The sequence below is a fragment of the Phytophthora cinnamomi genome, assembly GCF_018691715.1.
Source record: "Phytophthora cinnamomi strain GKB4 chromosome Unknown Contig50, whole genome shotgun sequence".
Classification (NCBI taxonomy): domain Eukaryota; phylum Oomycota; class Peronosporomycetes; order Peronosporales; family Peronosporaceae; genus Phytophthora; species Phytophthora cinnamomi.
Genome location: NW_027150983.1, coordinates 701,736 through 726,915, shown reverse-complemented (window position 1 = coordinate 726,915; position 25,180 = coordinate 701,736). Strand labels below are relative to the sequence as shown.

The following is a 25,180-nucleotide window of genomic DNA, read 5'->3' as shown; positions in this document are numbered from 1 at the left end:
GTGAGAACCCCTATAATAATAATAGAAGAATGCTGATGCAAAACAAATCCGAAAAAGGTGTTTTCCGGCAAAATACATGTACATCGAGGTCGCTCATGCTAATGACTCTTTAGTTTCACCCGTTGTGGAGGGGTCGACCTCAATCTGCACTAAAAAACAGGGCGACATTTATCTGCAAAGCACAGTGTATTGTCAATACTAGGTACATGTGCTCATGAAATCTTGACGCACTGTCGGAGAGTGCATCTGATACATGCAACACTACACGCGACAGAACGGGAAAAATAATGAAGCTAACACGGTGCCAACAGCATTTCATTGGGAGCCCGTAGATCTTAGGGAAGACTGTAACCGCTGAAGTTAGTTCTCCCTGGACGCGATTTTTATCGCCGACAGCACCGGCATACTCGCATGGGTCCGTTCTTGCCCGGCAGTAAGCTATTACTGAGATCGTACTGGGGGTTCGTAGACATCACTGATACCGGATCATACTCGAATGTCTTTTTCCCATTCACCCAGACACTCTCCACTAGGTCACGTGACACGAGCGCCGAATGGTTTTGAGTCACGTCTGTGCGGAGCACCACAAAATCTCCACGGAAACCGGGAGCGATCTCACCGAGGACATCCTCTTCCATTGCTGCGAATGCGCCACCTTTCGTGTACAGCGCCAAGGCTTCGTCGAAGGAGAGTTGTTCATCTGGCAAAAACACATCCTGGGGACAGCCAGGCTTACGCCGGTAAATCGCGTCGTAGATGCCTTGGAACGGATTGCACGTCTCGATGGGTGCGTCGCTGCCTCCAGAACACACGACCCTATTCTGCAGCATTCGCTTCCAGCAATACGAAAAGGGAATGATGTCGTCTTCCAAGCGCTTGCGGACATATGCTGCATCCGTCACAGTAAAGGATGGTTGGATGTTGCCGATAACGCCTTGCTCACGCATCTGGGAGATCAAATCTTCACCAAGGATCTGGCAGTGCGTGAGAATGGGGCGTTTTTCCGATCCAACATGAGCTGCACGGAGAGCTACCAGAACCTGCTCCGCAGCGCGATCACCTGCGGTTCCAATAACACTCCTCAGATAAAGTACGGCAACTACTGCAATTTAGAGAGAGCATACCAATGGCGTGGATTTCGACACGATAACCGGCACTAGTGGCGTCGGCAATTTTCTTCACAAGACCTTCATCTGAATTCATGAGGATCCCTTTGTTCTTCGTGTCTTTGTATGGAACACGCAACGCCGCCGTTTCCTAGAGAATAATTCGCAGGCGGTAAGCACCTTCACATGCGCACGCGTATTCACAGTCAGTAAGACGTACCGCTCCAAGGCTGCCATCGCTGAAGATCTTCATCCGGTGGCACGACAGCAGCCCACAGCACTCTCCAGGCCTCGGCGTCTTGGGTTTGCCCAGCTCATGGATCGACGGTGTCAGGTATACACGAACCGGCAGCCCCTCTTTTTCTTGCAGCATGGTGTACACTTGCAACGCGTCCTCATCGTTGGTGTGAACAGCAGTAAGACCCGAGCTCACGCATCTCTGCAACGCGTTCCGGAAGTACTGGACGCGAAGATCTGCACGACCCCAAACAATAAGCACAACCCACCAACTAGTCAGCAACCCCTCCCCCCAGCACCGTCACTCCACGCACCCAGGGACGGCTCGTTCGCGTGCTTCTCCACGATCTGCACCGCCTGCACTCCATCACCACCACAATAAAAACAAGTAAAACTACTTTTGATCCTCAACCTAATGCAGCAGCCAATGACCACGTCGAGCTCGTTACATCTTCTCTCAGGATGCCCGTGGCCCCGTTCTCGTCCACATCAATAGCTCCGTGCCCGACGTCGTGACTCGTGGCCGTCACGTCCACGCCCGCGATCTCCAGCGCCCTCGTGTTCACCACTGCAATGTGCCAGCAGGCGCGGTGCAGCAGCACGGGGCGATCCCTGATCACGGCGTCGATGTCGTGGCGGCTCGGGTACCGCGCGTTGCTCGAGAGCTCGTCCTGCGCCCAGCCGACGCCCACGACCCACGCCTTGTCCGGGTGGCGCGCGTCGTAGCTGCTCAGCCGCCGCCGAAACTCGTCGAACGACGCGCAGCCCGACAGGTCCAGCCACTCGGCGCTCTCGCCCAGCATCGACACGTGCGTGTGCGCGTCCTGCAGGCCCGGCAGCACCAGCGCGCCCCGCAGGTCCTGCGTCTCGTCGGCGGGGGGAGGCGCGCCCGTGCCCACTGCGGCGATGCGGCCGTCCTCCGCCAGCGTCATCCACTCGGCGAACGGCCCCGCGACGGAGGAGCCCGGGCCCGCCCACTGCCAGATCTTGCCGTTCACGAACGCCTTCATCTTGATGATCAGATCAGATCTGATCGGATTATCAGGTGCTGGCTTCGTTGGTCGTAATCCGCTCCGATTGGTCCAAAATCCGGGTGGCGCGACTTGGCTCTCTCCATTTTGGCGCCAACACTTCCCAACCGTTTACAGTATCGCCTCACGATGGACTTCGGCGGCGCTCCGAGCGGCAACGCGACGCACCCGCGCGTGAACAAGAAGAGCATGGGCGCCTATGTGGGCCACACGGTGGCGCTCGTGGGCGCCGTGGAGAGCCACTCGCCCACCGCTGTGGTGCTGCGCACGTCGGTGAGTCGCGGATCCCCTGGCTGGAGCTCTTGAGGTGTGCGTGTGTGTGTGTGTGTTCTAATGTCGTCTTCCTTCGCAGGACGGGGAGATCGTGAACGTGACGATCCAGCCGGGCTCCGACTACGGCAGCAAGGTGGTGGAGGTGATCGGCCGCGTCGTGGACTCGGAGACCATCCAGGAGTTCAAGACGACGCTCTTCGGCGACAGCTTCGACCTGGACGTGTACGACCAGCTCGTGCAGCTCTCGCAGTCCAAGTACAAGCACCTGTTCGAGTAGCTCAGCACTCTCGTTGATGCAATGCAAAGGGCTCGTGGTGGATGAGACAGAAGAATATATAGATTTTGCACGTCGAGTTATGCGTCTGCCAGGGGCTCTGGGGTATCTGCTGCTGCGTCTGTGTTGGGTGTCTCGGTAGGTTCGACGGCCGATAGTGGCCTGATGGAGTGCAGGAAGCCGTGGCTGAGCGGGCGTGGAGCTCTGGGCGTCTGGATGTCGTTGATCTCGCGCTGGACGAGGTGCTCGTGGTAGTACGGCGTGTAGATGCACTTGTAGAGCTGGAAGTGGCGGTAGTACGAGTTTGTGACGTAGTCCACGATAGCTGCGACCTCTTCCCGGCTAAAGATCGCCACGCTACAAGTGGATATGACATTGAATGAGTCCTTTGATGTGGTGTTCCCGACGTGCTTTGTTGCGTGTTTCAAGCGTACCTTTTGGGCGAGCGGTTGACGCTGTGCGTGAGCAATGTCGCCTGGAAGAAGTCATAGCTGATCTTGAGGTCGGTGGTGCTGTCACGCGCCAAGTCGCGCTTCATCAGCGTCTGACAGATCCCGAGGAGCACGGACGTCTGGCTGAGCTGGAAGTGCCTCTGTCTGCAGAACGTAAAAGCCAACCGTTAAGGAGCGCGTCCATCGTTCGTCCCTACGGCAAATCCAAACGCATGTAGAAACTACAGCAACTGCAGCGTAGGAGAAGGATATGAGTAGTTGTGCAGGTGGAAGTCCAGCAGGAAGCTCTGCTTCTCATCCGCGAGGTCCAAATCGAAGATCTCCGCCAGCGCACTGCGCATCAACAACAGTTAGCCAACGTCATCCTGCCAATCAGCCACTTCAGCTCGCTGCATAGCACCACGACAGCAGCAACAGATCTTGCCACCTCTTGCAGTCGTCCACCGAGTGCCGCGTCGCCAAGCGCGCCAGCTCGTCCTCGGTCGCGTGCTTCCACACGATCGCCTCCGTCTGCAGTGCAGAGACCGGTCAGCGCGCTCTGCAGGGCGATCCGACCACGTCACGACACTCGCAGCAAAAGTATCCTCTGTACTCTCGCTGCCTCGGCAAGGCAAAACGAGGCGAGGTCGAGTTCACATTTGCGGCCGCACGCACCATGGTATCCGATACACACCAGACCTTCAAGTCGAAGTTGACCTTTGACGTCCTTTGGCGTCGGACTTTGCCGGGAGCGCCGCACTTAAGCCGTCTATGCAGCCATTCGGAAGAGTGGCTCTTGCGCAGCCAATCGCTGCACAGCAATCGTAGAGGATGCAGATCAGGTCCGTATCGCCAGGTATTACTCGTACCCTGCCGTCTCACACTCGGGGAGTTTGACTGTGATGGCAGCGCCATGTGTCCCTAAACCGACGCGGTCCGTACCTGCGCGCCCACGCTTTGGCTGGCTCTTTTTTCTGCCAATGGGAAATGGCTCCCCCCTCTCCCTCCTCTGACACGGCATAGCACAGCTCCGCCTGCCTGCTTCCTCGCCGGACAAGCGATAGCGTTGCCCCGGGCGAAGAAGGCCCCAGACCCACCGAGAGAGCGGGGAGCGAGCGCGCGTCCCCCCGACCGGTCCCCACGGCGACCCCCAGCAGCGACATGGAGGCGGCCGCCGCCGCGCCCGGCGACGCCGCCGCCCGCCCGAGCAAGACGCCCGCGGCGCCCGAGGACGCGCCCGAGATCGTGGGCGAGCCCGTGACGCTCGAGGAGCTCGTGGCGCCCACCGCCGCCGGCAAGAGCAAGGAGAAGGAGAAGGAGAGCGCCCACACGCCCGCGGAGACGGCGCACGCGCCCGAGAACAACGAGCAGGAGCAGCAGCAGCAGGAGGAGGAAGAGACGGAGGAGACGGAGGCGCAGGCTGAGACACAGGCTGCTGCCGTTGCTGCTAGTGAAGACAGTGAGCCCCTTGTCGCCGTCGTGGAGACGGAGGCGGAGGCTGACAGTGTCGAGGAGACGACGGCGACGCCAGTCGAGGGGCTCACCGACGGCGCGAACGAAACTGCCGGCAGTAATGACAGCGAGACAGCTGTGCTGATGGAGCTGGCGGCGTTCGATGACGACGAGGAGGACGACGACGAGTTCCACGAGGCCATGGAGGACGGCGTGGACCTGCTGGGCGACTGCGGCCTGCAGGACAAGCCCAGCGTGCCCCCCACCATGAGCTTCTCGGTGAACGAGATGGAGGTGATCACGAACCGTGGCGGGCGCGCCGGCAGCTTGTCCAAGTTCCTGGACGACGCCGACACGTTCCGCCGCCGGTCATTACCTTCGTACCCAGATGACCAGCTGTTCGCCGGATCGCTGAGTCAGAAGAAGATGACGCTGACGGCGTTTCTGGACATGCAGATCGACCCCGTGCTGGAGATCTTGGAGGACACGGACTCGGACATCCGCCTCTGGCTCATGCAGCCCGAGACGGTCAAGGAGGTGCTCGCGGAGTTTGTCACCCCGCCCGTGCTCAGTGGCGAGCCGCACGAGGAGTACGGCTACTACAAGAAACACTTCTTGTGCTCCGAGATCATCATGAAGCTCTATACTGGCGAGGAGGACCTGTACGAGTCCTTCTCGTCGGACTCGAGTTCGGGTTCGACTGCGTCTACTGCCGTCTTCGGGTGCCAGGAACCGGAGGACATTGAGAAGTGGGAGCAGCTCTACTCGATCTTCAAGAATCCCATTCCGCTGGACGAAATGCAGCTGCTGTTCTTCAGCAAGGCGCTCGTGCGTCTGCACGACGGCTTCTGTCTCGAGGAAGGATACGTCAACAACGTGCTCAAGCGCTTCTTGCCCATGGTGGTCCCGCACCTGTACTCGAACACTATCAAGTACATGCTTACACTCATTCTGCAGAGCTACGAAAGCGTGCACCCGATTACCGGTCGCAACGATGCCATGGAAATTGCGGCGCCATTGCTCGCCGAGGCAACCCGCGTGTACCCAACAAAGCCGGAGAACTTGCCACTTGTGGAAAACACGACCAACCTGCTTGTGGACATGCTGCAAGCGAACCAGGCAGACCGGCTAGGGGCGTTTAGTCGCCGCGAGGGCGGTGTGTACCTGTCGAAGTACTTCGTACGAGACCAGTTTGGTACGATCCGTGGCTTCGAGTCCATGACGCATGGCTACCACAACTTCCTCCAGTACATGCTGCTGGAAGAGATGTCGAAGCAGCCTACTATCGTCGAGGAGCTCTTCAAAAACGCTGCAGATGAGCTGGATATTATTCGCGAAAAGAAACTAACCGAAGTGTCGAGTGCTTTGAACATTCATGTGGTGGCTGAGCTCTTGGTTCTGTGCCAAAAGCTGCTGAACGAAAGCGTCGAGAGCGACGACGACAACAATCAGACGCCCGAAATGGAGACCCAGAACACGCAAATGTTTGGATACTCGAGTTTTGCGTCGGAGCAGTACCCCAACTCGCCGCACGAAGGTGCCAACGAGACATCCATGTACAACTTGACGTCTTTGCCCCGAGGCCACGCTCTCTGGACATTTGTGTTGGATGTGGCTCGAAAATCGTGTGGCTCCTTTGTGGCGCAGCTCAACAAGGGCCTTCCTTCTTCCGTGGAGATCTCATTGGCTAAGTATTTAAACAACCTCGTGTTGTTAAACGATGCCACCGTTGACGAGGAACTGCACAAGAGTGGACTCATCCAGGCATACCTCTCTATTCTCGAGAAGCGATCGTCGTTTGACATGCTCATCATCCACATTGTACCGGCGATCTCATTCATCCTCCGAGATGCTGATGCTTCCCGAGCAAAGAACTGTCCTCTGACGAAGGACTTGTTCGGTGTCGACATCAAGGTGCCTGAGAACATCGTCAGTTTGCTGCTGCGTGCCAAGCTTGATATTCCTACTCTTGACATCTACGCTGCCATCCTGCACGACGTGATTGATGAAGTATTCACCAGCAAGGCGCTATCCCAAAACAACGCGCAGGTTGTGTTCCATTGCAAGCGTAGTCCTTCTTGGGCAAAATTATCGGAGAAGACGCGCTTCAGCAGTGGTTCTGAGAAGTCCGACTCTGCGCGTGGCTCTGACGAGAGGAGAAGCTCAGTGGGCGAACAGCCCGCGGTAAGCGAACGTGGTTCAACCGCGGAGGAAGCTGCGGCGGAAACTGAGTCTACCCCGACTTCGGAACCTTTGTTGAAAGAGGAGCCGGTGCCTGCATCCAGTGAGGAACCGGAAACGGCATCCGAGCTTCTCTCTACAGGCAGAAGCAGCTCCGTTAAGGAAAAGGATGCATTGACACCATCTTCTTCTCCAAGCCTCCCGGCCAGCAAGCTGGAAGCTGCAGACGATGAACCAGAAACTTCCGAAAAGGATGAGGATGCGAAAAAGGAGGAGGCAAAGCCGCCTGCAATTGTCACTGATGCTAGCAATACCAAGACGGTGTCACCGAAAAACTCGGCCGAGGAATCGCCGAAGGAAACGCCGGACACTACTCGAAACAGTGAAGGTGATGGCTCTCGCAAGTCTCACTATTTCAAGAATGTGCTTCAGTCGCCTGTGTTCAAGTCACCGATGCGCCTGGGCTCCGTTATTAAGCCCCCGGTTGCTCCGCCAGCTCAAGACTCGGGTTCGCAGGCGAACGGCGAGAACCAGCAGCGCAATTCGTTTGGGTGGAACAGTGTGTTCAAGCGCCTTCGGAAGTCCCTGGTTACGACTCACAACGAAAAAGCAGACAAGAAGGTGCTTGCTTTGAGTAACGAAGCGTACGCGTCGCCGAACGTTGCACCGCGTCAGACGGACGTATTCGTAGTGGACACTTCTCGCGGTGAAGATATCACGACCTTCGTGAAGCGTGATGCAGGCGTGGTGGTCACCGACGTTCCTGCCGCATCGTCAAAATCGGCCGAGTCAGCGACGAATGTGATCACGTCCGGTTACATGTACAAGAACAAATACCCCGAGACTGGTCACAGGAACGTGTGGGAGCGTTATTACTTCGTTCTCAACCGATCGGATGGGTCGCTGAGCTACTACATCAGTGAAGCTCATGCAAAGGACCGCACCTTTGTCCGCGGTACGTCGCGTCCGCTCACAGTGTCGGAGGGTCTCCCCATGCACGTGCAGGGCCAGAACAGTGTGTTTGGATTCCAGATCAACACACAAGGACACGGCTCGTTCATGGTGTTGGTGGACTCGATCGACACTCGCCTCACGTGGTTGACGGAGATTTTGGTCTGTGTGTCAAATGCTAACTCATCGCCGCCGCTTCCTAAGCAGCGCTTATCACTGCTGCCTGACGATGCACCGAAGCAGAGGCTGTCCGCGACCTCAAGTTCCGTGTGCTCGTTGAAGTGCAACAAGGAAGAGATGAAAGAGCTTGTTATGGAGTTCTACCGCAACCTGTTCGGTCCCAACCTGAAGTTCTCGTCGCCGCTGGATGCGCCAGCGTCCTTCTGGATGGAAGAAAAAATTGACCCCGTCTCGGATGGGTGCGTGTTGAGTTCGAACCTGCCCGACTGCGTGCCTTACTGGGGCGAGTTCCACGGCTACAAGCGGCTGTGTGACTACTGGAAGATCCGTGACGAGACGGTGGAGCGCAGTAGCGGCCGCGTGCTCCGTATTCTGGTAGACGAGGATGAGGAGACCGCAGTGGTGATGACGTCCACGACATTCCGCATTCTGCGCAACAGCGAGATTGTGACGGAGGAATCGTGCGACATCGTTAGCGTGAGCGGCGGCAGCATCGTGAGCATCCACTGCACCTTCGACTCGCACCGCATCGCCCAAGCCTTCAAAAAGTACGCATGACAATAAGTGGGATACTGTGTGCGTGAATTGTAAAGTAGTCTCATTCGCTAACTGTGCTTTGTTGCTGCTGGTTCTCGTCTGTGACTTTGCAGGGAAGGTATCAGCGCGTCGTAGGTGTCCGCTTCGGTTCATTGTGTTCGTGGTATGCGTGCAAGTGCGTGTACGTGTTTGGAGCAAGACGCGCTCACGTGGTTCTTCCTTGGTGAATGAAGGAAGAACCGCAGCAGCAGCGCGGTGAATGAATCGATGGCAGCAGCACTGAAGGCGGTGGCGGCGGCGGAGAAGAGACCTCGCCCGGCGTCACCCCAGCTTCCCATGTAGAGACCTAGAGCGAGAGAGCAGACAGAGAACTATGTTGTATCGGGCGCCGCGCGAGGACCCGGCAGCCCATTTTCCTTTTACCCTATTAACGTTTCTTGAGCAATAGCCAATGTCAATGACACGCCCACGCCTGCCTTCGGCCTCGTCTCCTTCAGTCTCAGAAAAAGTGTCCACCTTGCCTTTTTGCTTGTCATCGCACCGGACTTCACTTTGCTCTCTATTGCAACAATCACATTAGGCAGGCATTGACAATCAATCTCACCCTTACTCACCTGGATTGACTATACCCCTATTGTGAAAATCGCACTGGGCGCCACCACCCGATTGAGACGGCTGCTGGCCGCACGCTGCTTCAGCTTCACTTCTTCATCGTCACCTCCGATGCTGCCGCTCGCCGTGACCCTCCGCCGCCTCGCCGGCCGCTCCGCCGCGCTGGCCCTGCGCCGCTCGGCGCCTCTCGCCTCGTCCTCTCGCGTCTTGCGCGTGGCGCCCGCCCAGGCGGCCGCAGCCTGGTACTCGTCGGCGCCCGTGGACTTCGGCGCCGCCGCCGCGCTGGAGCTGGACGACGAGGCCGACGCTGACGCCGAGACCGACGCCGAGCTGGAGCCGCTGGCCCTGCAGAAGGGCTTCGTGGACCAGAAGCCCATCGAGGACTTCGCGCTGTCGCAGGAGACGCAGCGCAACCTGCTGCGCGCCGGCGTGACGCACCTCTTCCCGGTGCAGACGCAGTCGTTCGACGTTATGATGCGCGGCGCCGACATCATGGGCCGCTCCAAGACGGGCTCGGGCAAGACGCTGGCCTTCGCGCTGCCCATCGTCGAGACCATCCTGGCCAACCGCAAGAGCACGCGCAACCCGCAGGCGCTCGTGCTGCTGCCCACGCGCGAGCTGGCGCAGCAGGTGCACGACGAGGTGCAGCGCGTGGCCCCGCAGCTGCGCACCGTCAACGTCGTGGGCGGCGTGTCCTACACGGTGCAGGAGAACCAGCTGCGCCGCGGTGCCGACATCCTCGTGGGCACGCCCGGCCGTATCATGGACCTCGTGGACAAGGGCTCGCTCTCGCTGGACGACGTGGACGTCTCCGTGCTGGACGAGGCCGACATGATGCTCAAATTTGGCTTCCAGGAGGCCGTGGAGACCATTTTGGGCTGGGTGCCCGAGGGCGGCCAGACCGTCATGTGGTCGGCCACCTTCCCCAAGTGGGTGAGCTCCATGGCCAAGAAGTTCCTCAAGGAGCCCGTGTCCATTGACCTCGTGGGCGACGAGGACAACCAGGTGCCCGCCACCGTGGCGCACAAGGCGATCAACGCCCCCGTGCGCGACCGCATCCAGGTGCTCGAGAGCGTGCTGCGTCTGCACGCGCACGACGGACAGACGCTCGTGTTCACGGAGACGAAGCAGGAAGCCGACGAGATCGCCAACTCGCTGCCCGGCCAGGACGCCCGCGCCCTGCACGGCGACCTCTCCCAGGGAATGCGAACTTCCACGATGAATGGTTTCCGCAGTGGCCACGTCAAGACGTTGGTGTGCACGGATATTGCTGCGCGTGGCCTCGATATCGCCAATGTGGAGCTCGTCGTGCAGTACCGCCTTCCCAGTGACAAGGAGAGCTTCGTGCACCGCGCGGGACGTACGGGCCGTGCCGGACGCTCGGGCACCAACATTGTTTTCTTCGACCGCAGTGATGCGAGCGATGTGCTGGACTTTGAGCGTCGCTACAAGTTCAAGTTCGCGCACGCGGCCCCGCCTCGCCCTGAGCAGATGATCGACGGTGCGTTGGAGGACGTGAACAAGCAGCTGACCTCACTGCCCAAGGCGAACGCGCAGTTGTTCGATGAAGCCGCCCAGGCTATGATCGAGCAGCAGGGACCGGGCGTGCTGAGCGCTGCTCTTGCTTTGCTGTGTGGCTTCGACTCGAAGAAGCTCACGACGCTTTCGATGCTCACGGGACGCTTCCGCATGCAGACCGTGGAGGTCGAAGGCGTGCAGAACGCGCGTGAACTTAACCGCCTGCTTTCGTCCTTCATGGCTGATCGCGTGGACATTTACCCGGTGGAGGGTGGCAAGCTCGTGTTTGACATCCCGGAAGGCAAGCTGGAGAGCCTCCAGGAGCATCTGACGGCTTCGGCACCCGGTGATGAAGTCACGGTGACCGCTGCTGTGGAGTTCCCGCGCATGCTGATTGATCGGGCGGGCCGCAATAACAACAATGGTGGCCGCTTCAACTCTCGTGGCGGACGCAACAACAACTCGCGCGGCTTCTCCAACAACCGCTTCGGAGGAAACAAACGCGAGGGTGGAGGCTGGAAGCGCAACGACCGCGATGGTGGCAACAACTGGAAGCGCAACGACCGCGACGGCGGCTTCCGCCGCAATAACAACCGCAGCAACTACGATGCGTCGTTCTCGAAGGGACGCTCGAACCGCGGCAACTTCGGCCGCTTTACCGATGGTTGGTAGATAGCCCATAGATATGTATACGCTAGCAGTTCATGGCAATGGAGGCGTGCTCCAGCGACACTTGAGGTATTGAAATGTACGACTAGTAGCTTGCATTTGGCAATGGCTTCGTGAATACTTTCACACAGGAAGCAACTTACAGGTACGAGAGTGGCAGGGACTACAGAGTTCGCCACAATCGACAGCTTCGACATCGCCGGCCAATCGCCGCTAGTTGATGTGGCGCACCGTGCACACCAGCTCCACACCAAACTGTACAAATCCCGCCTGCAGCCCCACCCATCAAGGAGGCGACTGCGATTGTCTATGCGGAGGCGCGTCCCATACAAACGGCCATAGTGGGCCGGAGCGCCCACCGGGATTGGCCACCCGTTTGGTGCTTGGAGCCCCCCAACAATGGGCATTTCAGCATCGTATCGCTAGGTGTGACGCGCTCAAGCCACCCACCCAGCCCCGCCCCACCATGATGCGCCGCGTTCTCCTGAGCCGCCCCGTGCGCGCGCTGGCCGCCCCCGAGCGCCGCGTGGCGCCGCTGCTGCGCCGCGCCTTCTCGTCGGCGCTGCCCGAGGGCGTGTCGCCGCTGACGATGCCGTCGCTGTCGCCCACCATGGAGACGGGCTCGCTGTCCGCGTGGCTCAAGAAGGAGGGCGAGGAGGTGCGCGCCGGCGAGGTGCTGTGCCAGGTGGAGACGGACAAGGCCGTCGTGGACTACGAGATGCAGGACGACGCCGTCGTGGCCAAGATCGTGTGCGCCGAGGGTGCAGCCGACCTGCCCATCGGCGCGCTGCTGGCCTACACGGTGGAGGACCTGGACACGTACCAGGAGCTGCTGCAGAGCGGCCAGCTCGCCAACCTGTCGGCCGAGGCCGCGCCCGCCGCCGAGGCGGAAGTGGAGGCGACGCCCGTTGCTGCTGCTGCTGCTGCTGCTCCTGCTGCCGCTGAGCCCACGCACGGCGGCCGCGTGCCGCTCATCAAGTTCCTGGGCAAGCGCGCGCTCATCCCCGAGTTCAACCACTCGCCGCTGGAGCAGCCCGTGAAGCCGCTTGCTGCTGCTGCTGCTGCCCCCGCGCAGCCTGTGGCCGCCGCCGTGGCTGCCGACGCCGAGTTCGAGGACCTGCCGCTGTCCAACATGCGCAAGATCATCGCCAAGCGCCTCACGGCCTCCAAGCAGGACGTGCCGCACAGCTACACGAGCATCGACTGCGAGATCGACAACATCCTCAAGCTGCGCAAGCAGCTCAAGGGCAAGCACGACGTCAAGGTCGGCATGAACGACTTCATCCTCAAGGCCGTGGCCCTCGCGCTGCGCGACGTGCCCGAGGCCAACTGCTTCTTCGACGTCAAGAGCCAGAGCGTCAAGCCCAACCCGTCCGTGGACGTGTCGGTGGCCGTGGCCACCCCCACGGGCCTCATCACCCCCATCGTGCCCAAGGTGGACACCCTCGGCCTGAGCGGCGTCAACCGCATATTTATGGAGCTCGTGTCGCGCGCGCGCCAGAACAAGCTCAAGCCCGAGGAGTTCCAGGGCGGCTCGTTCACCGTGTCCAACCTCGGCAGCTTCGGCATCGACCAGTTCCGCGCTGTGATCAACCCGCCGCAGGCCTGCATCCTGGCTATCGGCGGTGGCCGCAAGGAGGTGCTGCCGCCGCTCGAGATCGTGGAGGGCGTGAACCCGGAGCCGCGCATCGCCACGCTCATGAACGTGACGCTGTCGTCGGACCGTCGCGTGGTGGACGGCGTCATCGCCGGCCAGTTCCTGCAGGTGTTCAAGGCCTACATGGAGAGCCCGGAGCTCATGGTCCTGTAAGCAGCCCCCGATGTGTAGAGCGCTAGATCAATCAGCTCGCCCCCATCAATAGCAGACGGCACGGAGAGCGTGAAGCGAGTTGCGTGCTGGACGACGAGGCTTCTGGAAAATAGCGGAGCTTCTAGCGGCCAAGCCACGGCAACCATGACATGAAGGATAGGGAGGTCGCGCGAGTAGTTTCCCGTCGCCCTGAGCGATAACAAGGGCGTACGTACGTTGTCTCCCCGTGTTCAAATCTTGCCTTGAGAGTTGGTTGCCCGCATTGCATGGCGTTCTGGTGTGTCCGTTGTTGTGCTGGAAATAGCAAGAGGTCTTATGTGTCTAGGAAGCCTGCGGTGGTGGTATTGAAGTTGCCTCGAGGCAAGGTGAGCGCGTGTCATGCATTGCGCGTGGAGGAGGTGTGTATTCTTGTCTGCCATTGCATTGCAAGGCATTGGCGTTGCCAGCAGCTTCAGCCGCGTCTAATTCCGGCAGGAACGCGCCGCAATGCACGCGCTCAAACCTTTCGGACGCCATTGCTAATTCTGCGCTGGGAGCGAGCGCGTCTGCGTCATGGCCAGCATCCAGCGGAACGAAAACCCCGAGGATGTGTACGAGGTCCTGGAGCGCGTCGGCGAAGGGTGAGTGCCGTCTCCGTTATCCATCAAAGCCTCCACCCTGCATTCCTCTGCCTCAAGTCTTTGCTCATGCTCTGCGCATTTCTGTGGTGATCTCGGTCGTCCGTCAGGTCATACGGCAAGGTGTACAAAGCTGTGAACAAGCTGAGCGCCGAGGTCGTGGCGCTCAAGGTGGTGCCCGTGGAGAGCGAGGACTTCGATGAGCTCACGCGCGAGATCCGCATCCTGGAGCGCTGCGAGTCGCCGTTCGTGGTGCAGTACTGCGGCAGCTTCTCGTACGAGTCGCAGCTGTGGATCGCCATGGAGTTCTGCGCCGCCGGCTCGCTCGCCGACCTGCACGTGCTGCGCGGACGCCAATTGCTGAGCGAGGCCGAGATCGCCGCCGTTTGCGCCAACGTGGCGCTCGGACTCGCGCACCTGCACTCGAGAGGACTGATCCACCGCGACATCAAGGCCGGCAACTTGCTGCTGAACGGCGACGGCGTGGCCAAGCTCGCGGACTTCGGCGTGTCGGCGCAGCTCACAGCCACGGTAGGCAAGCGGCGGACGGTCATCGGAACGCCATTCTGGATGGCGCCCGAGGTGATCCAGGAAGCCCAGTACGACTGCAAGGCGGACCTCTGGTCGCTGGGCATCACGGCTCTTGAGCTGGCGGAAGGCGAACCCCCACTCGCCCACATGCACCCGATGCGCGCTATCTTCCTGATCCCGAACCGCGCGCCGCCCGAGCTCCGTGAACCTCACAAGTACTCTGCCGAGTTCCGCGACTTCCTCGCTGCGTGTTTGAAGAAAGACCCACAGGAGCGTGCGTCGGCCCAAGACTTGCTGCTTCACCCTTTCATCGCACGGAATGTGCAGCGACTGCGTACAAGCTCCGATCGCTCGACGGCAAGTGGAGCGCGCATGGCAGGACTGCCCGTGCTCCAGGAATTGGTGGAACAGAGTTTGGAGCTCGTGCAGGAGGCTCGACAGCGGGGCGTCGAGGACGAAGCCGAGTTCCGTGGTGCCGCCACAGGCCGTCCTGATGGTTCACTCTCAGTTGCAGACCTCAGCACCATGCTGCGCAATGGCTCCATCATTAGCAGCAGTACCGGTGGGTTTGGAGGGTTTGGTGGCTCTGACACTGCTGTGGGTTTTTCATCCATCCGCCGCAGTGACTTCAACTCGACCGACACGGCGTCTTCACTGGGATATGGCTTTGGAGGTGGCACCACCGTCTTCGCTTCCAGTGCCTCTGCTGAGGACGAGAGCTGCGGCACGATGGTGTTTCGAGGTGATGACAACAAGTCTACCAACTCCACGATGGATAGCACAAGCTCGGAAAATCGGGAGAGGGACATCACATCCAGCGACTTGTACGGCACCATGATTCCAACGGCTGCATCGGGAACTGTTCGTCCGCCGCCAGCTCCCGTTATGCCAGCCTCCAACTCTAGAACTAGCAGCCGCAGCAGTAGTCGAGGCAGTAGTCAAGGCGAATCTGCTCGACCCGAGGCCGAAAGCAACGAACCTTCGTTCATGAAGTACTTCCGCCGAATTACCAGCTCTTCATCGAAGTCCGCGACGATCCGCGCTGCTGGACCTGCGGCGGAGGCTTCAGTAAGTACACTACGTGCTGTTCAGCAGAAGCTTCGTCAACTCGAAGAAGATTACGAACGTGATCAGCAAGAACTTGCTCGACGCTTTGAGAAGCAGAAAGCCGAACTGGAACGTCAACTTGAAGAATTGAGTATTCAAAGCTAAGATGGTCAGATGCCACGAATGATTAACAGGAATTGAGATGTATAATGATGCTATGAAAGAGAAGACGTCCCTACACTCTGTGCAGCTTGGTAGCATTCCAAATCATTTAGGCCTCGAGAGTCATGACGTTGGCCCCACCCACGTCGTAGTGCGCAATGTCAGCGCGTCCGTCGAAGAGATCCTGCCCCACACCTCCGACTCCGCCACCGTTCCGGTTTGCACTACCATTTTCTTGGGTTTCTTGCTGAGCGAGACGAGCTTTGCACGAAAGAAGCTGCAGTAATCCTTCGAACATCTCCCTCTGTTGCTTCTTGGCTGGAGCTGAAGTTTTGAGCGCTTTTTGCTGCTTGCGCAGCTCCTTCGTGAGAGATTCTTGTTGAGCCACCTTGTGCTTGTAGAGCTCTTGAAAGGAGCGAATGTCACGAAGGAGGCGAGCATTAGACGAGCCTTGCTCGAACTCGATCTCCTGTGCAATTTTACCAGCCTTGCCTTGTTGCAACTGAAGTTGGCAGTGTAGCAGGTGGAACTGAGACTCCTCCCGCAGGGCGTCCTCCTGGAAGGCAGCACACTCCTGCTCAAGTTTAAGTCGCTCAGCTTCAAGCCCGACGGCTGTGTGGTCATACTGCGCCTTGCGCTCCAAGTAAACCTGCTCCATCTCCTGGTAACGTTGACGCACCGTGCGAAGTTCTTTGATCTGCGGGGCCAATTGATTCTTACGCTCCTTAAGTGCTTGGTTAATGTCGGTGACCACCCGCGAGATCTCTTCGAGCGTCTCGCCTTTGAGTGCATTCACTCGTGCATTCTGCACGGAGACGTCGTCAATCTTGTCTTGCGTGGCTAAAAACCCGCTAACCCCCTTCTGACGCTCAAGGTCGCGCAGGAAGCCTTCAAGGTCTGCATCTTTGCTCTTGAGAAGCTGCTCCGTACGATGCAACACAACACTTTCCGCGGTGAGCTCGGCCAGTTCAGCTTTGACCTTCTTGTACTGGTTCGTTTTGTTGCGAAGAGTAGTCGCGTATTGCTTAAACTCCTCCCGACTCATGAACTTGCTGCCGGATATTGATGCTAACTTCGCTTCTAGCTCCTCCGTGTTCCGAAGAAGTCGTTGCTTATCAACTCTCAGCTGCTCCAGGTCTTCTTCTTTCTCAGCAAGCTTTCGTGCCTGGAGGTTTGCATGTTGTCGGAAGACAGCTAACTTGTCTTCACCGTCCCCACTTCCTTGAGTGACTTGGGCGTCGGCAATCTGCGCTTGATATTGCTGGATAACGCGCCGCAGGGCTTGTACCTCATCTTCCATGTCGGCAATGTCGTGCTCCGTTTTAGGCGGCTCGCTGAGCGCGCGCTCAAGTCTTTGTAGCGTCTCCTGCTGAGTGCGAAACTCTGCTGGGAACTTCGTCGTTAAAATGTCATTGTTGCGTGCCACCTGAGACTGCAGTCTTTCGAAGAGCTGCTCAGGGGTGGCATCCTGCGATAATGACGCTCGAAGGTCCTGCAGTCGGGCTTCAGCTTCTCTGGCGCGCTTCTCCGCCAGTGACAACGAGAGCATCTGGTCACGCTTCCTCTCCGCCAGTTTAGCTTGCTCCTCTTGCTCCTTTCGCAGGGCACTGGTAGCAGCCAGCAGCTCTTGAAATCCCGGGTCCGACGTCGTCTTCTTTTTCAGGTTGGCGATCTTCTCCGTCAGTTGTTGAGACTCTTCCTCCAGCTGAGAGATCTCACGGCGCAGTTCTCCGGGACGAGACTTGGACGCGCGTAGCTGATCCACTTCCTTGTGTACTGCCTTGAACTGGTTCTGTAGCTGCTGGTAGTGCTCGTACATGGCGTTCAGCGCTGCGTCAAACACCCCACCGACATTGTCAATAACATCATGGGTATCTCACAACTACTAGAGGCAATGCAAAAAACAAAACAAAACACAAAACACAAAACTTGGCGACGTACAGCCATCACCGAAGTACTCTTGGGGCACATTGAGAGGAGCCAGAAAGCGTCCTAGATAAGCTCGTTTCTGGTGGGCCGGTAGACTCTTCAGAGCCCAGTGCAGCAGCGTGTAGATGGTTTGTCGGTCGCCGTGGACCAGAGCTTCGCGGAACCCGTCGATGTCTCGAGGCAGCTGGAACTTGAGCAGCTGCAGGAACTCCAAGTAGCGCTGCGCCCGCACTTCGTCGGCCTCGGCTCGCAGATCCACGCCCGAGTGGCGCGTCGGGTCGATCTCCACGAACACCTCGTGCAGAATCTGCAGCAGCTCGAAGTTGCTCTTCTCATCGAAGGCCACGAGCGTGAGCCCGAGTCGGAACGGGTCCTTGTTCAAGTTCTCGACGATCAACTGCAGCTCGCTCATGGTGGAGGTGACGGAGGATCACTCTTGTTGAAGTCGATCCGTACGAAAAGACGCTTGATCGTTTTTGGGCAGTGGATTGGTTGATAAGAATCCTCTACTTCTGAATTGCTCTACTACTCAACCTCAGTTTATACTATTTTTACGCGCAAAGAAGGAGAAACTAGAATATTATGCTAGTAGCGCTTCTTTCAATTATTAAATTCACATTCCGCGAAAGCTTGGAGATCGAACAAATAGAGGGTCAAGGGATCGATATGTGCACCGGCTAGCGACGCCAAAACAACCCGGGACTCGCAAATCCTACACTGTGTTTGGGACACTCACGTTTCAAGCCAAATCTAGGCTTCTAGAACGAGTTCTGGATCGCTATTCTCTGGGTTTTATCCTGAGTCCTTAGGCGGATGCAACTCAGGGACCATTATGGTCCAATCGAAACACCTGCTGAATATGATTCAATTGATTCGGTTCAACAGGCGCTTGAGGGGACTGTGATGTTGAATTACCTGTGCTCAAATCAAATTATGCTGGTGTGTTGACCCATCCCGTTTTTTTTAAGTTAAAAAAAACTATTATTTCAAATAACTTGTACTCGAGTATAATACCTGTGACAGGTAATTTATCTGATCACTCGAGCGACATCCGCAGATTTTTTCCACGTTCAGGCAACATGCATTCCTCGTGGTGGTCGCCTCCGTTCATTAAGACAAAGTCGTGCGCCGCATGAAGAGAAGCTCTGAAATTTCGTGGCCTAAATTTGAAGCAGATGAAGCAAAGCTACGCCCTGCCTCGATTTGTTTATTTCTCGTAGCCTACACGGCGTGGTCGCGGTCACAGCAAACTCTAACAAAGCCGTGCTTCGCCCCTGGATTTTCATTTACGGACCGCAAAGCATAACAATAGATGTGTTCTTGCTGTAGTATAGTACTGCGCTCATCTTTTCTGGAAATAGGTAGTTTAGTTGTTTCTCCCAGCCCAAAACGGATATAATACAGTAATCGGAGCTAAAACAGAACTGCATTTCAATACTCAGTGGGAAACTCGCCTTCACCTTTTACCAGTCACACTCCGAGAGCACTGCTGGAAACTGATACTCTATTAGTAGATAAAACTGGACATGCGTGTGGTCTGCACAAGGAACTATGTCGATAATACGGACGTGTTAGCTTGCGCGGACCGTACGATGAACCAAAATTGTCCGGGTTATTGATCAGATAATGTTATTCTACACCCAAATCGTTGCACTTTCGAGACCTAAGTCGCATATATTGATCAAGCAATATTGGCATTCCATGAATCTTGAGAAATTGCCCTCAAGTCACCTATGTTGTAAAGTTTCGTGCTACCAAGAAGCAGTCAAGGTTTAGTTCAATTCACTCGTGGACCATGACATGCATTCTCTTATTTTTCATTTTATTTTCCGCGGATAATGCGGTTTGCGCCCAGGGTGCACTCTAGTTCTCCTCCGTACCTGCAGTCACGGCCGTATTGTATTTTTTTTCTCTTTTAGTGGATTATGATATAAAATCTGTTTACAGAGCTACAGCTATCGTTTACCTGACACTCCCAGATTGAAACTCATCTTGCGCACCTTAGTTTACCTACGTTGGACATTGTTACTCAGAAGTTTACCAAATAAAACATCCACAGCCTCAACGATAAAAGTGTTGCTTCCCGTGGCCGCCGGATGTGAGCATCGTATCACGTATTTTCTATCGGAGTAATGGACCTCGCATTGAAATTAGGACAGAGGAGGACAGTATGTCATGGGAAGGTAGTTCTCAAATTTCCAAGTCACATCCGAAGAGCCAATCCATGACGTTCCTGCCCTACATCGTCGTTATCCTCTTCGTACCCACTCCTGGCCGTGGTCAACAACAACCACCGCTGCAGAACGGCGATGACGCCGAAAAGAAGATGAACAGGTACTGCCGTACTGCAGGATTCCTGCAGCAGGGAAAAGAATTCTGCTCAACCCGAGAATGCTGTGATTTTCCTAACTTTTTGTTGTTGTTAGCAAACTAATGATGTTAAGTAAATAAAATATTAAGAGACGAAAGAATAGCGGATCAATGCCGTGGACATGGAAGGTATCTTACTTATGGCGGCACGCCTGAACGAGGTCGTCTGCGACTTGGCTAGGAACACCTGTGTTGTGCAGTGCAGCTGCAAACATTGATACAGATTGCCGTGACATGGTCGACCTCGAGATCGAGATAATATTTCGATCAAGAAAAACAACATTTCTTGTCGTTGAGGCCATCTTGCTGCATTTATCGTCCTCCACCTCGCACACAAAAACTTCAAAATAGGAATATTGCGAAATTCTCGTCCACTTCTGCCGCAACTCGTCATAGTGGTCGCGCAAAAGTTTCATTATGCCAAACTAGGCAATCCATCATGGCGGTCACGCACAGTTGTATAGTACAGCGAAGCACAGTGTTTGTGCTAACAATTGCGTTTTTGCGGTTTGCGGGGCGGTCCAAACTTCCGGCCACATGAGTCCATACTGAAATAAAGATAAGTGTAACGAAATGATTGCATTACTTGAGGCCGACCATGGAAGACTGCGCCTACCGCAGGCCTTCACACCTCTTGCTTCATTTCCAGACTCACCGGGGGATGTCGCCTTGGCTTAGCGATGAGGAGAGAGGACGCATTCGAGGACTACACGAAGGAGGGCTCTCGGTTCGAGCTATCGCAAGAAGAGTAAAGCGCTCGCGTGACGCAGTTGAACGAGCACTTGCTGCGTCACGCCAGAATTGCCACCGACCTGGAAAGAAGTATATTATGTCCGAGAGGCTAGCCCGTTTGCTGCTCCGCAAGGCGGCCAGCGGCGACTACACGGCCGCGCAATTGAAGGAGGAGTGCAAGTGCGCGTGCTCACCCCGCACGATACGGCGTTTCCTTGCTTGTGTAGACTGACTAGTCTATACCAAGATGGAGAACACGCTTCCGCTGACAGCCTTGCATAAGGCCCACCGCCTGGAGTGGGTTAAACACATGGTTGTTACGCCTAAGGAGGACTGGCAGCGCATCATATTTTCAGATGAAGAGAAGTTTAACTTGGACGAACCCGACGGCCTCCAAAGCTACTGGCACGACGTGCGACGACCACCAAGGACGACGATGAGACGTCAATACGGGGGAGGCTCTGTAATGGTTTGGGACGGCTTCAGTGCCAAGGGCGAGACGGAGTTCACAGTACTGGTTGGTCGGCAGGCCTCAGCACAGTACATCTACACTGTGTCGGAATTCTTGCTACCCTATGCTCACCTAAATTACTGGGTGGACTTTGTCTACCAACAAGACAACGCATCCATTCAAACGTCGCAGGAGACCAAGGCGTTTTTTTAAGAGCAAGGGGTGAACGAGGTCGATTGGCCTGCCCGTTCACCCTATCTGAGCCCCATCGAGAATCTGTGGGCGTTGCTGGCTCGCAATGTCTACCCCAACGGACGCTAGTACGCTAATGTTGGAGAGTTGACAGCAGCTATCCAAGCAGAGTGGAAAAGCATCGATCAGGCTACGCTTACGAGGCTCATAGATTCAATGCCTCCACGCTGCATTGAGGTAATTGAGAAAAAGAATGGTAAGACGCATTATTAATACAACTAGTATGGCAGAATCCGCACGGCGAATCATCGCCTCGGTTGCTAAGGGGGCAATCCCACAAATATTCTCTTTCAGAATATTTTTGGCAACGCCCCCCAAAATATCATACATATTCTAGTTAGAAAGTTGAACTTCATTTGCAATCGAGTCGAGAACTGTCTCCAACCCCACGAGGTTAGACGTGCACGTAGGGCGAGCTGCTGTCCGTCATACTTATACTGTGCGTTGCCTTGTGTTGCTGTAGCATTGCTGCTGCGCCGCTATTCCTACAAGAGCTCATCATCGTCGCCGCTACGTGTGAGGGTCATCTCATGGCGAAGAAAAGCACCAATTTTGAGAAGCGCTCGGCGCAAGACCTCAGTTCGCTACAATGTCAGTATCCCGGGAAATCTGGCAACGAGAGAGCGCTTAAGGCGAATGGTCAGCGGCACTGGCTTTGCGCTATCCACCGCGACCACCAGAATGCGATGCAGCGTGCGCGCTACCAAAAATCAAGCAAAGCAAGGAAGGCAAGTTCCAAACGACAGAAGATTCGTGATTCTACTAATGTAGAAGAGGATCGCGGGACTATGCTCGGGGCTCCAATCTCACGCAGCGGTGATGCTGGGAACGCAGAACGACCTACACGTCTAGAACATGCACGGGATTGCAGCGCGCGTGATCACACAGACGTTGCAACCAACGCGACAGAATCGGCGCCGTTGGATCCACCAGTTGAGGGAGGCTGCCACACGACGCCACCACCGGCGAGCGCTGTACACACGCTTCCCCATGTGTCTGTTCAAGTGAATTACACGCATGCGCAAGACCTACCGCCCATTCACATTCGCGTAGCTGCCGCATCTTCTCCATCCGTCTACATTGTAGTTCAGGCAGTCTCGGTCCCCCCCGCGCAGCCAACAGCGGTTCCAGCGTCTTACATCTCCTGTGTTGCGCCTCAGGTGGAATATGGCCACACTGACGAGGATAGCGGCACTCGAGACCAGACCATTGCGACGGCAGCAACACCGAAGGAGTTCGCCCATGGCTCTCCATCTGTGTTGAGCCCTAACGTTGGCACGAGGCCGTCATCTTGTTTGCAACGCAAAAGTTCTACTGGTGAATAAAATCACGTAGATGAAGCACAGGGGCCCTCGTTGAAGGTATAGCTTTCAGTCAGGCAAGCTGTAATCCGTGATATACACGCTTGAATGTTATGGCTTCTGATTAGTTTTGCTCTAAGCATCAACTACGAATTTGTTAGCTAGTTGCTTGCTTTTAAGATGGCTGCGACTTCCCCATTACAATGACTCGATAATTCTGTTGTGCACTATAGCTATGGCTTTCATGTTGAGTACTACCGGCACTGCGGACTGTGTAGTTCGAGCTACAGCGTTTGAAACACGATCTTCTTCGCGCTGAAATTCCTTTACTTTCGCAGGAGAACCGGTAAGTTTATCTAATGTTAATCGGTGAGTGAGTACGATGGAGGACCGATGTCTGACCCGTGAGAGTGCTACATAAGTGAAAGGTATGCTAGGAATCGAATTCGAGCGAAATACGACATACTTACAAGTAAGACCTTGGACTTTATGCACGGTCATTGCGTAGGTAAGCCTAAGCGGGATGCCTCTTCGTACTACACGGAGATCGCTTGATTCCTTTCCCGACGATACGTCTTTAGGGTTTATTGGCACAATGTTCGGTATGTCGTCCAGCAGCGAAGGTCCTAAGTACACGTCGGTAATTTGCACGAGAACAATAGGTAATTCACTACCTCGCACAAACATAAAGTCGTACACTAAGGCATTAGTACCATTACACAATCCAGCCGACTGGGCCATGTTGTATGTGAGCGTGACGGGGGCACCAATGCAAAGTTTTAGCTTGTTAGTCACTACTCTATCACGGTCTGGGTTGGTTTGCTGTGCATCCTTCACGAGCGCGCGTACCGTCCCCGCTGGAATATCTCTTTTAATTGCCAACCTTTTCTGCTGAACAAAATGCTGTGAAGTAATGTTCACGATCGGTGATCTGGCGGAGCTAATACTCTTCTCGTTGGCGGCAGCTACGTCTACATTTTTGTACGCTACATGCTTTGCATTGTCCGTCCATGTAGGTTCATCTATCATTGCTAAACAGCGCGTGTTGAAGAGATCTCTATCAGCTTCTGTAGGCACCTTCTGTAACGGGGTTACACGTACAAGTGGCTGCAAGCCACTTGTGAATTTAACAGATAGGTTATCTGTTAAACGTTTTGGATACTTCCTCACATTGGTGTAAGACACACCGATGGATACATTGAAGTGGACCACCACAGTGAGTGGTCCACACCTACCCAAAAGATCCTATTGGTAGAAAGCAGCATCTTTCTACCAATCAGAGACATGCATATTAGCGGGGCTCTGACAGCCAGCCGCTGCCAACCCTTTCATAGATGATAAACAGTTTTTAGCAGATTTTAGAGGAAGATCAATTTACAAACAATACAGTTCTCATTTTACCTTAAACTAGCTACTTGGAGTCTTGTCTAAGTTAACTTATATTTGTGTATTCAAATATAATCAACCTAAGTAATTACTAAGTACTTACGCTTCCTCATACACGTAGCGCAACGTGTAAGCTAAAGTAGTGAGTCAAGTTAGACCCACTACACCTGGTAGCACTTTGTAGTCCGTCCAACGACTGACTGCTTGACGTTCGTGCGAGGTATACGAACGCGGAGCCGAGAACCACATGAGCACGGAGGTGCCCATGGAGAGCTCCAACACGCCTGCAACGCATGTTGCACGCGCCGACTGCCCCCACCTGTCTGGCCCAGAGTGGGAAGCCCTCCAACGACTGTCAACAGTCATTGGAGAAGCGGCGATAGCTACAATGCTGCGTACGCTATCGCCGACGGATCAACATGGTGTTGCTCTAGGGTTCATCATGAAGGAGCAACGTGACGCTGCTTCCTCAGTGACGGCGTCGTCAGGGACGACACCGCGTGCTCAACCATTAAAGTTGAGCGTAAGCAATTACGTGGGAAGAGAGGGCGAGCCTCTCCTCCGATGGCTTGTCGAGCTCGACACAGCCATAGCGGCTCGACGCATCGTCGATCCGCTGTCGAAGGTCGCGTTCGCCATGTCCTGCCTTGGCGGACGCGCAAGGAGTTGGGCGTATGGACGCCGACTCTCCGATCCTACGTGCTTCAGCACGTACGAAGTGTTCAAAGAGGAGCTCAAACAAGCGTTTGAGCCCCCGCAAAACGAGTTCCGGTCGAGGGCGGAGTTCCTCGACCTTCAGCAGGGTAAGCATGACGTCCATGCTTACGCGCAGCGCGCACGATATTTGGTATCAAATATCGTGACTAACCGATTGACGAGGCGACCAAGGTCGTCACGTTCATGAAGGGGCTTAGAGATGGGCCTGTGAAGACCTATCTCTTCCGAGAGTACCCGAGTACTCTCGAAGCTGCGATTACTCTTGCCATGCAAGAAGAGTTTAGCCTGCGGCAGGCTAAACTGCATGTGAACGTGCCGAGGCCGCAACCGCGCCCGGTAGCGAGGCCGGGAGGTCCAGAACCAATGGACCTCTCGAGCGCAACAACTGCTGGTTACCAGCAGCAGGGAGGTAACGTGCGATGC

At 56.0% G+C, this 25,180-nt stretch overlaps 10 protein-coding genes across 11 annotated transcripts; 6 read left to right on the top strand and 4 right to left on the bottom strand.

Moving 5' to 3' along the window:
• Positions 1-383: 383 nt before the first annotated feature.
• On the bottom strand, positions 384-2,353 carry IUM83_06582 (metal-dependent amidohydrolase 3; the record flags this gene model as incomplete). The annotated part of the gene is made up of 5 exons (XM_067930805.1): positions 384-1,060; positions 1,125-1,257; positions 1,327-1,580; positions 1,658-1,700; positions 1,793-2,353. The coding sequence occupies 5 exons, from the start codon at positions 2,351-2,353 to the stop codon at positions 384-386; spliced, it is 1,668 nt and encodes a 555-aa protein (XP_067789732.1).
• Positions 2,354-2,503: 150 nt separating this feature from the next.
• On the top strand, positions 2,504-2,924 carry IUM83_06581 (Replication factor A protein 3; the record flags this gene model as incomplete). The annotated part of the gene is made up of 2 exons (XM_067930804.1): positions 2,504-2,647; positions 2,727-2,924. The coding sequence occupies 2 exons, from the start codon at positions 2,504-2,506 to the stop codon at positions 2,922-2,924; spliced, it is 342 nt and encodes a 113-aa protein (XP_067789714.1).
• A 77-nt stretch (positions 2,925-3,001) lies between these two features.
• On the bottom strand, positions 3,002-4,030 carry IUM83_06580 (Coiled-coil domain-containing protein C16orf93; the record flags this gene model as incomplete). The annotated part of the gene is made up of 5 exons (XM_067930803.1): positions 3,002-3,278; positions 3,356-3,517; positions 3,599-3,706; positions 3,801-3,883; positions 4,028-4,030. The coding sequence occupies 5 exons, from the start codon at positions 4,028-4,030 to the stop codon at positions 3,002-3,004; spliced, it is 633 nt and encodes a 210-aa protein (XP_067789633.1).
• Positions 4,031-4,513: 483 nt separating this feature from the next.
• Positions 4,514-8,788, top strand: IUM83_06579 (cmgc mapk protein kinase; the record flags this gene model as incomplete). Its single annotated transcript, XM_067930802.1, has 2 exons — positions 4,514-8,664; positions 8,767-8,788. The coding sequence occupies 2 exons, from the start codon at positions 4,514-4,516 to the stop codon at positions 8,786-8,788; spliced, it is 4,173 nt and encodes a 1,390-aa protein (XP_067789716.1).
• Positions 8,789-9,376: 588 nt separating this feature from the next.
• On the top strand, positions 9,377-11,455 carry IUM83_06578 (putative secreted RxLR effector protein; the record flags this gene model as incomplete). Of its 2 annotated transcripts, XM_067930801.1 has the most annotated exons (2): positions 9,377-11,054; positions 11,162-11,181. In XM_067930801.1, the coding sequence occupies 2 exons, from the start codon at positions 9,377-9,379 to the stop codon at positions 11,179-11,181; spliced, it is 1,698 nt and encodes a 565-aa protein (XP_067789870.1). The 2 variants fall into 2 exon arrangements, with proteins under 2 accessions (XP_067789870.1, XP_067789869.1); XM_067930800.1 differs by having other exon boundaries at positions 9,377-11,455.
• Positions 11,456-11,665: 210 nt separating this feature from the next.
• On the bottom strand, positions 11,666-12,064 carry IUM83_06577 (uncharacterized protein; the record flags this gene model as incomplete). Its single annotated transcript, XM_067930799.1, has 2 exons — positions 11,666-11,722; positions 11,903-12,064. 2 exons carry the CDS (start codon positions 12,062-12,064, stop codon positions 11,666-11,668), a joined length of 219 nt encoding a protein of 72 aa, XP_067789874.1.
• IUM83_06576 (pyruvate dehydrogenase complex dihydrolipoamide acetyltransferase) lies at positions 11,919-13,262 on the top strand (the record flags this gene model as incomplete). Its single annotated transcript, XM_067930798.1, has 1 exon — positions 11,919-13,262. One exon carries the CDS (start codon positions 11,919-11,921, stop codon positions 13,260-13,262), a length of 1,344 nt encoding a protein of 447 aa, XP_067789652.1.
• Positions 13,263-13,814: 552 nt separating this feature from the next.
• On the top strand, positions 13,815-15,622 carry IUM83_06575 (STE/STE20/MST protein kinase; the record flags this gene model as incomplete). The annotated part of the gene is made up of 2 exons (XM_067930797.1): positions 13,815-13,882; positions 13,990-15,622. 2 exons carry the CDS (start codon positions 13,815-13,817, stop codon positions 15,620-15,622), a joined length of 1,701 nt encoding a protein of 566 aa, XP_067789651.1.
• A 106-nt stretch (positions 15,623-15,728) lies between these two features.
• Positions 15,729-17,960, bottom strand: IUM83_06574 (Intraflagellar transport protein 81; the record flags this gene model as incomplete). Its single annotated transcript, XM_067930796.1, has 2 exons — positions 15,729-17,449; positions 17,561-17,960. The coding sequence occupies 2 exons, from the start codon at positions 17,958-17,960 to the stop codon at positions 15,729-15,731; spliced, it is 2,121 nt and encodes a 706-aa protein (XP_067789650.1).
• Positions 17,961-19,772: 1,812 nt separating this feature from the next.
• On the top strand, positions 19,773-21,873 carry IUM83_06573 (uncharacterized protein; the record flags this gene model as incomplete). The annotated part of the gene is made up of 3 exons (XM_067930795.1): positions 19,773-19,882; positions 21,695-21,746; positions 21,817-21,873. The coding sequence occupies 3 exons, from the start codon at positions 19,773-19,775 to the stop codon at positions 21,871-21,873; spliced, it is 219 nt and encodes a 72-aa protein (XP_067789717.1).
• Positions 21,874-25,180: the final 3,307 nt, after the last annotated feature.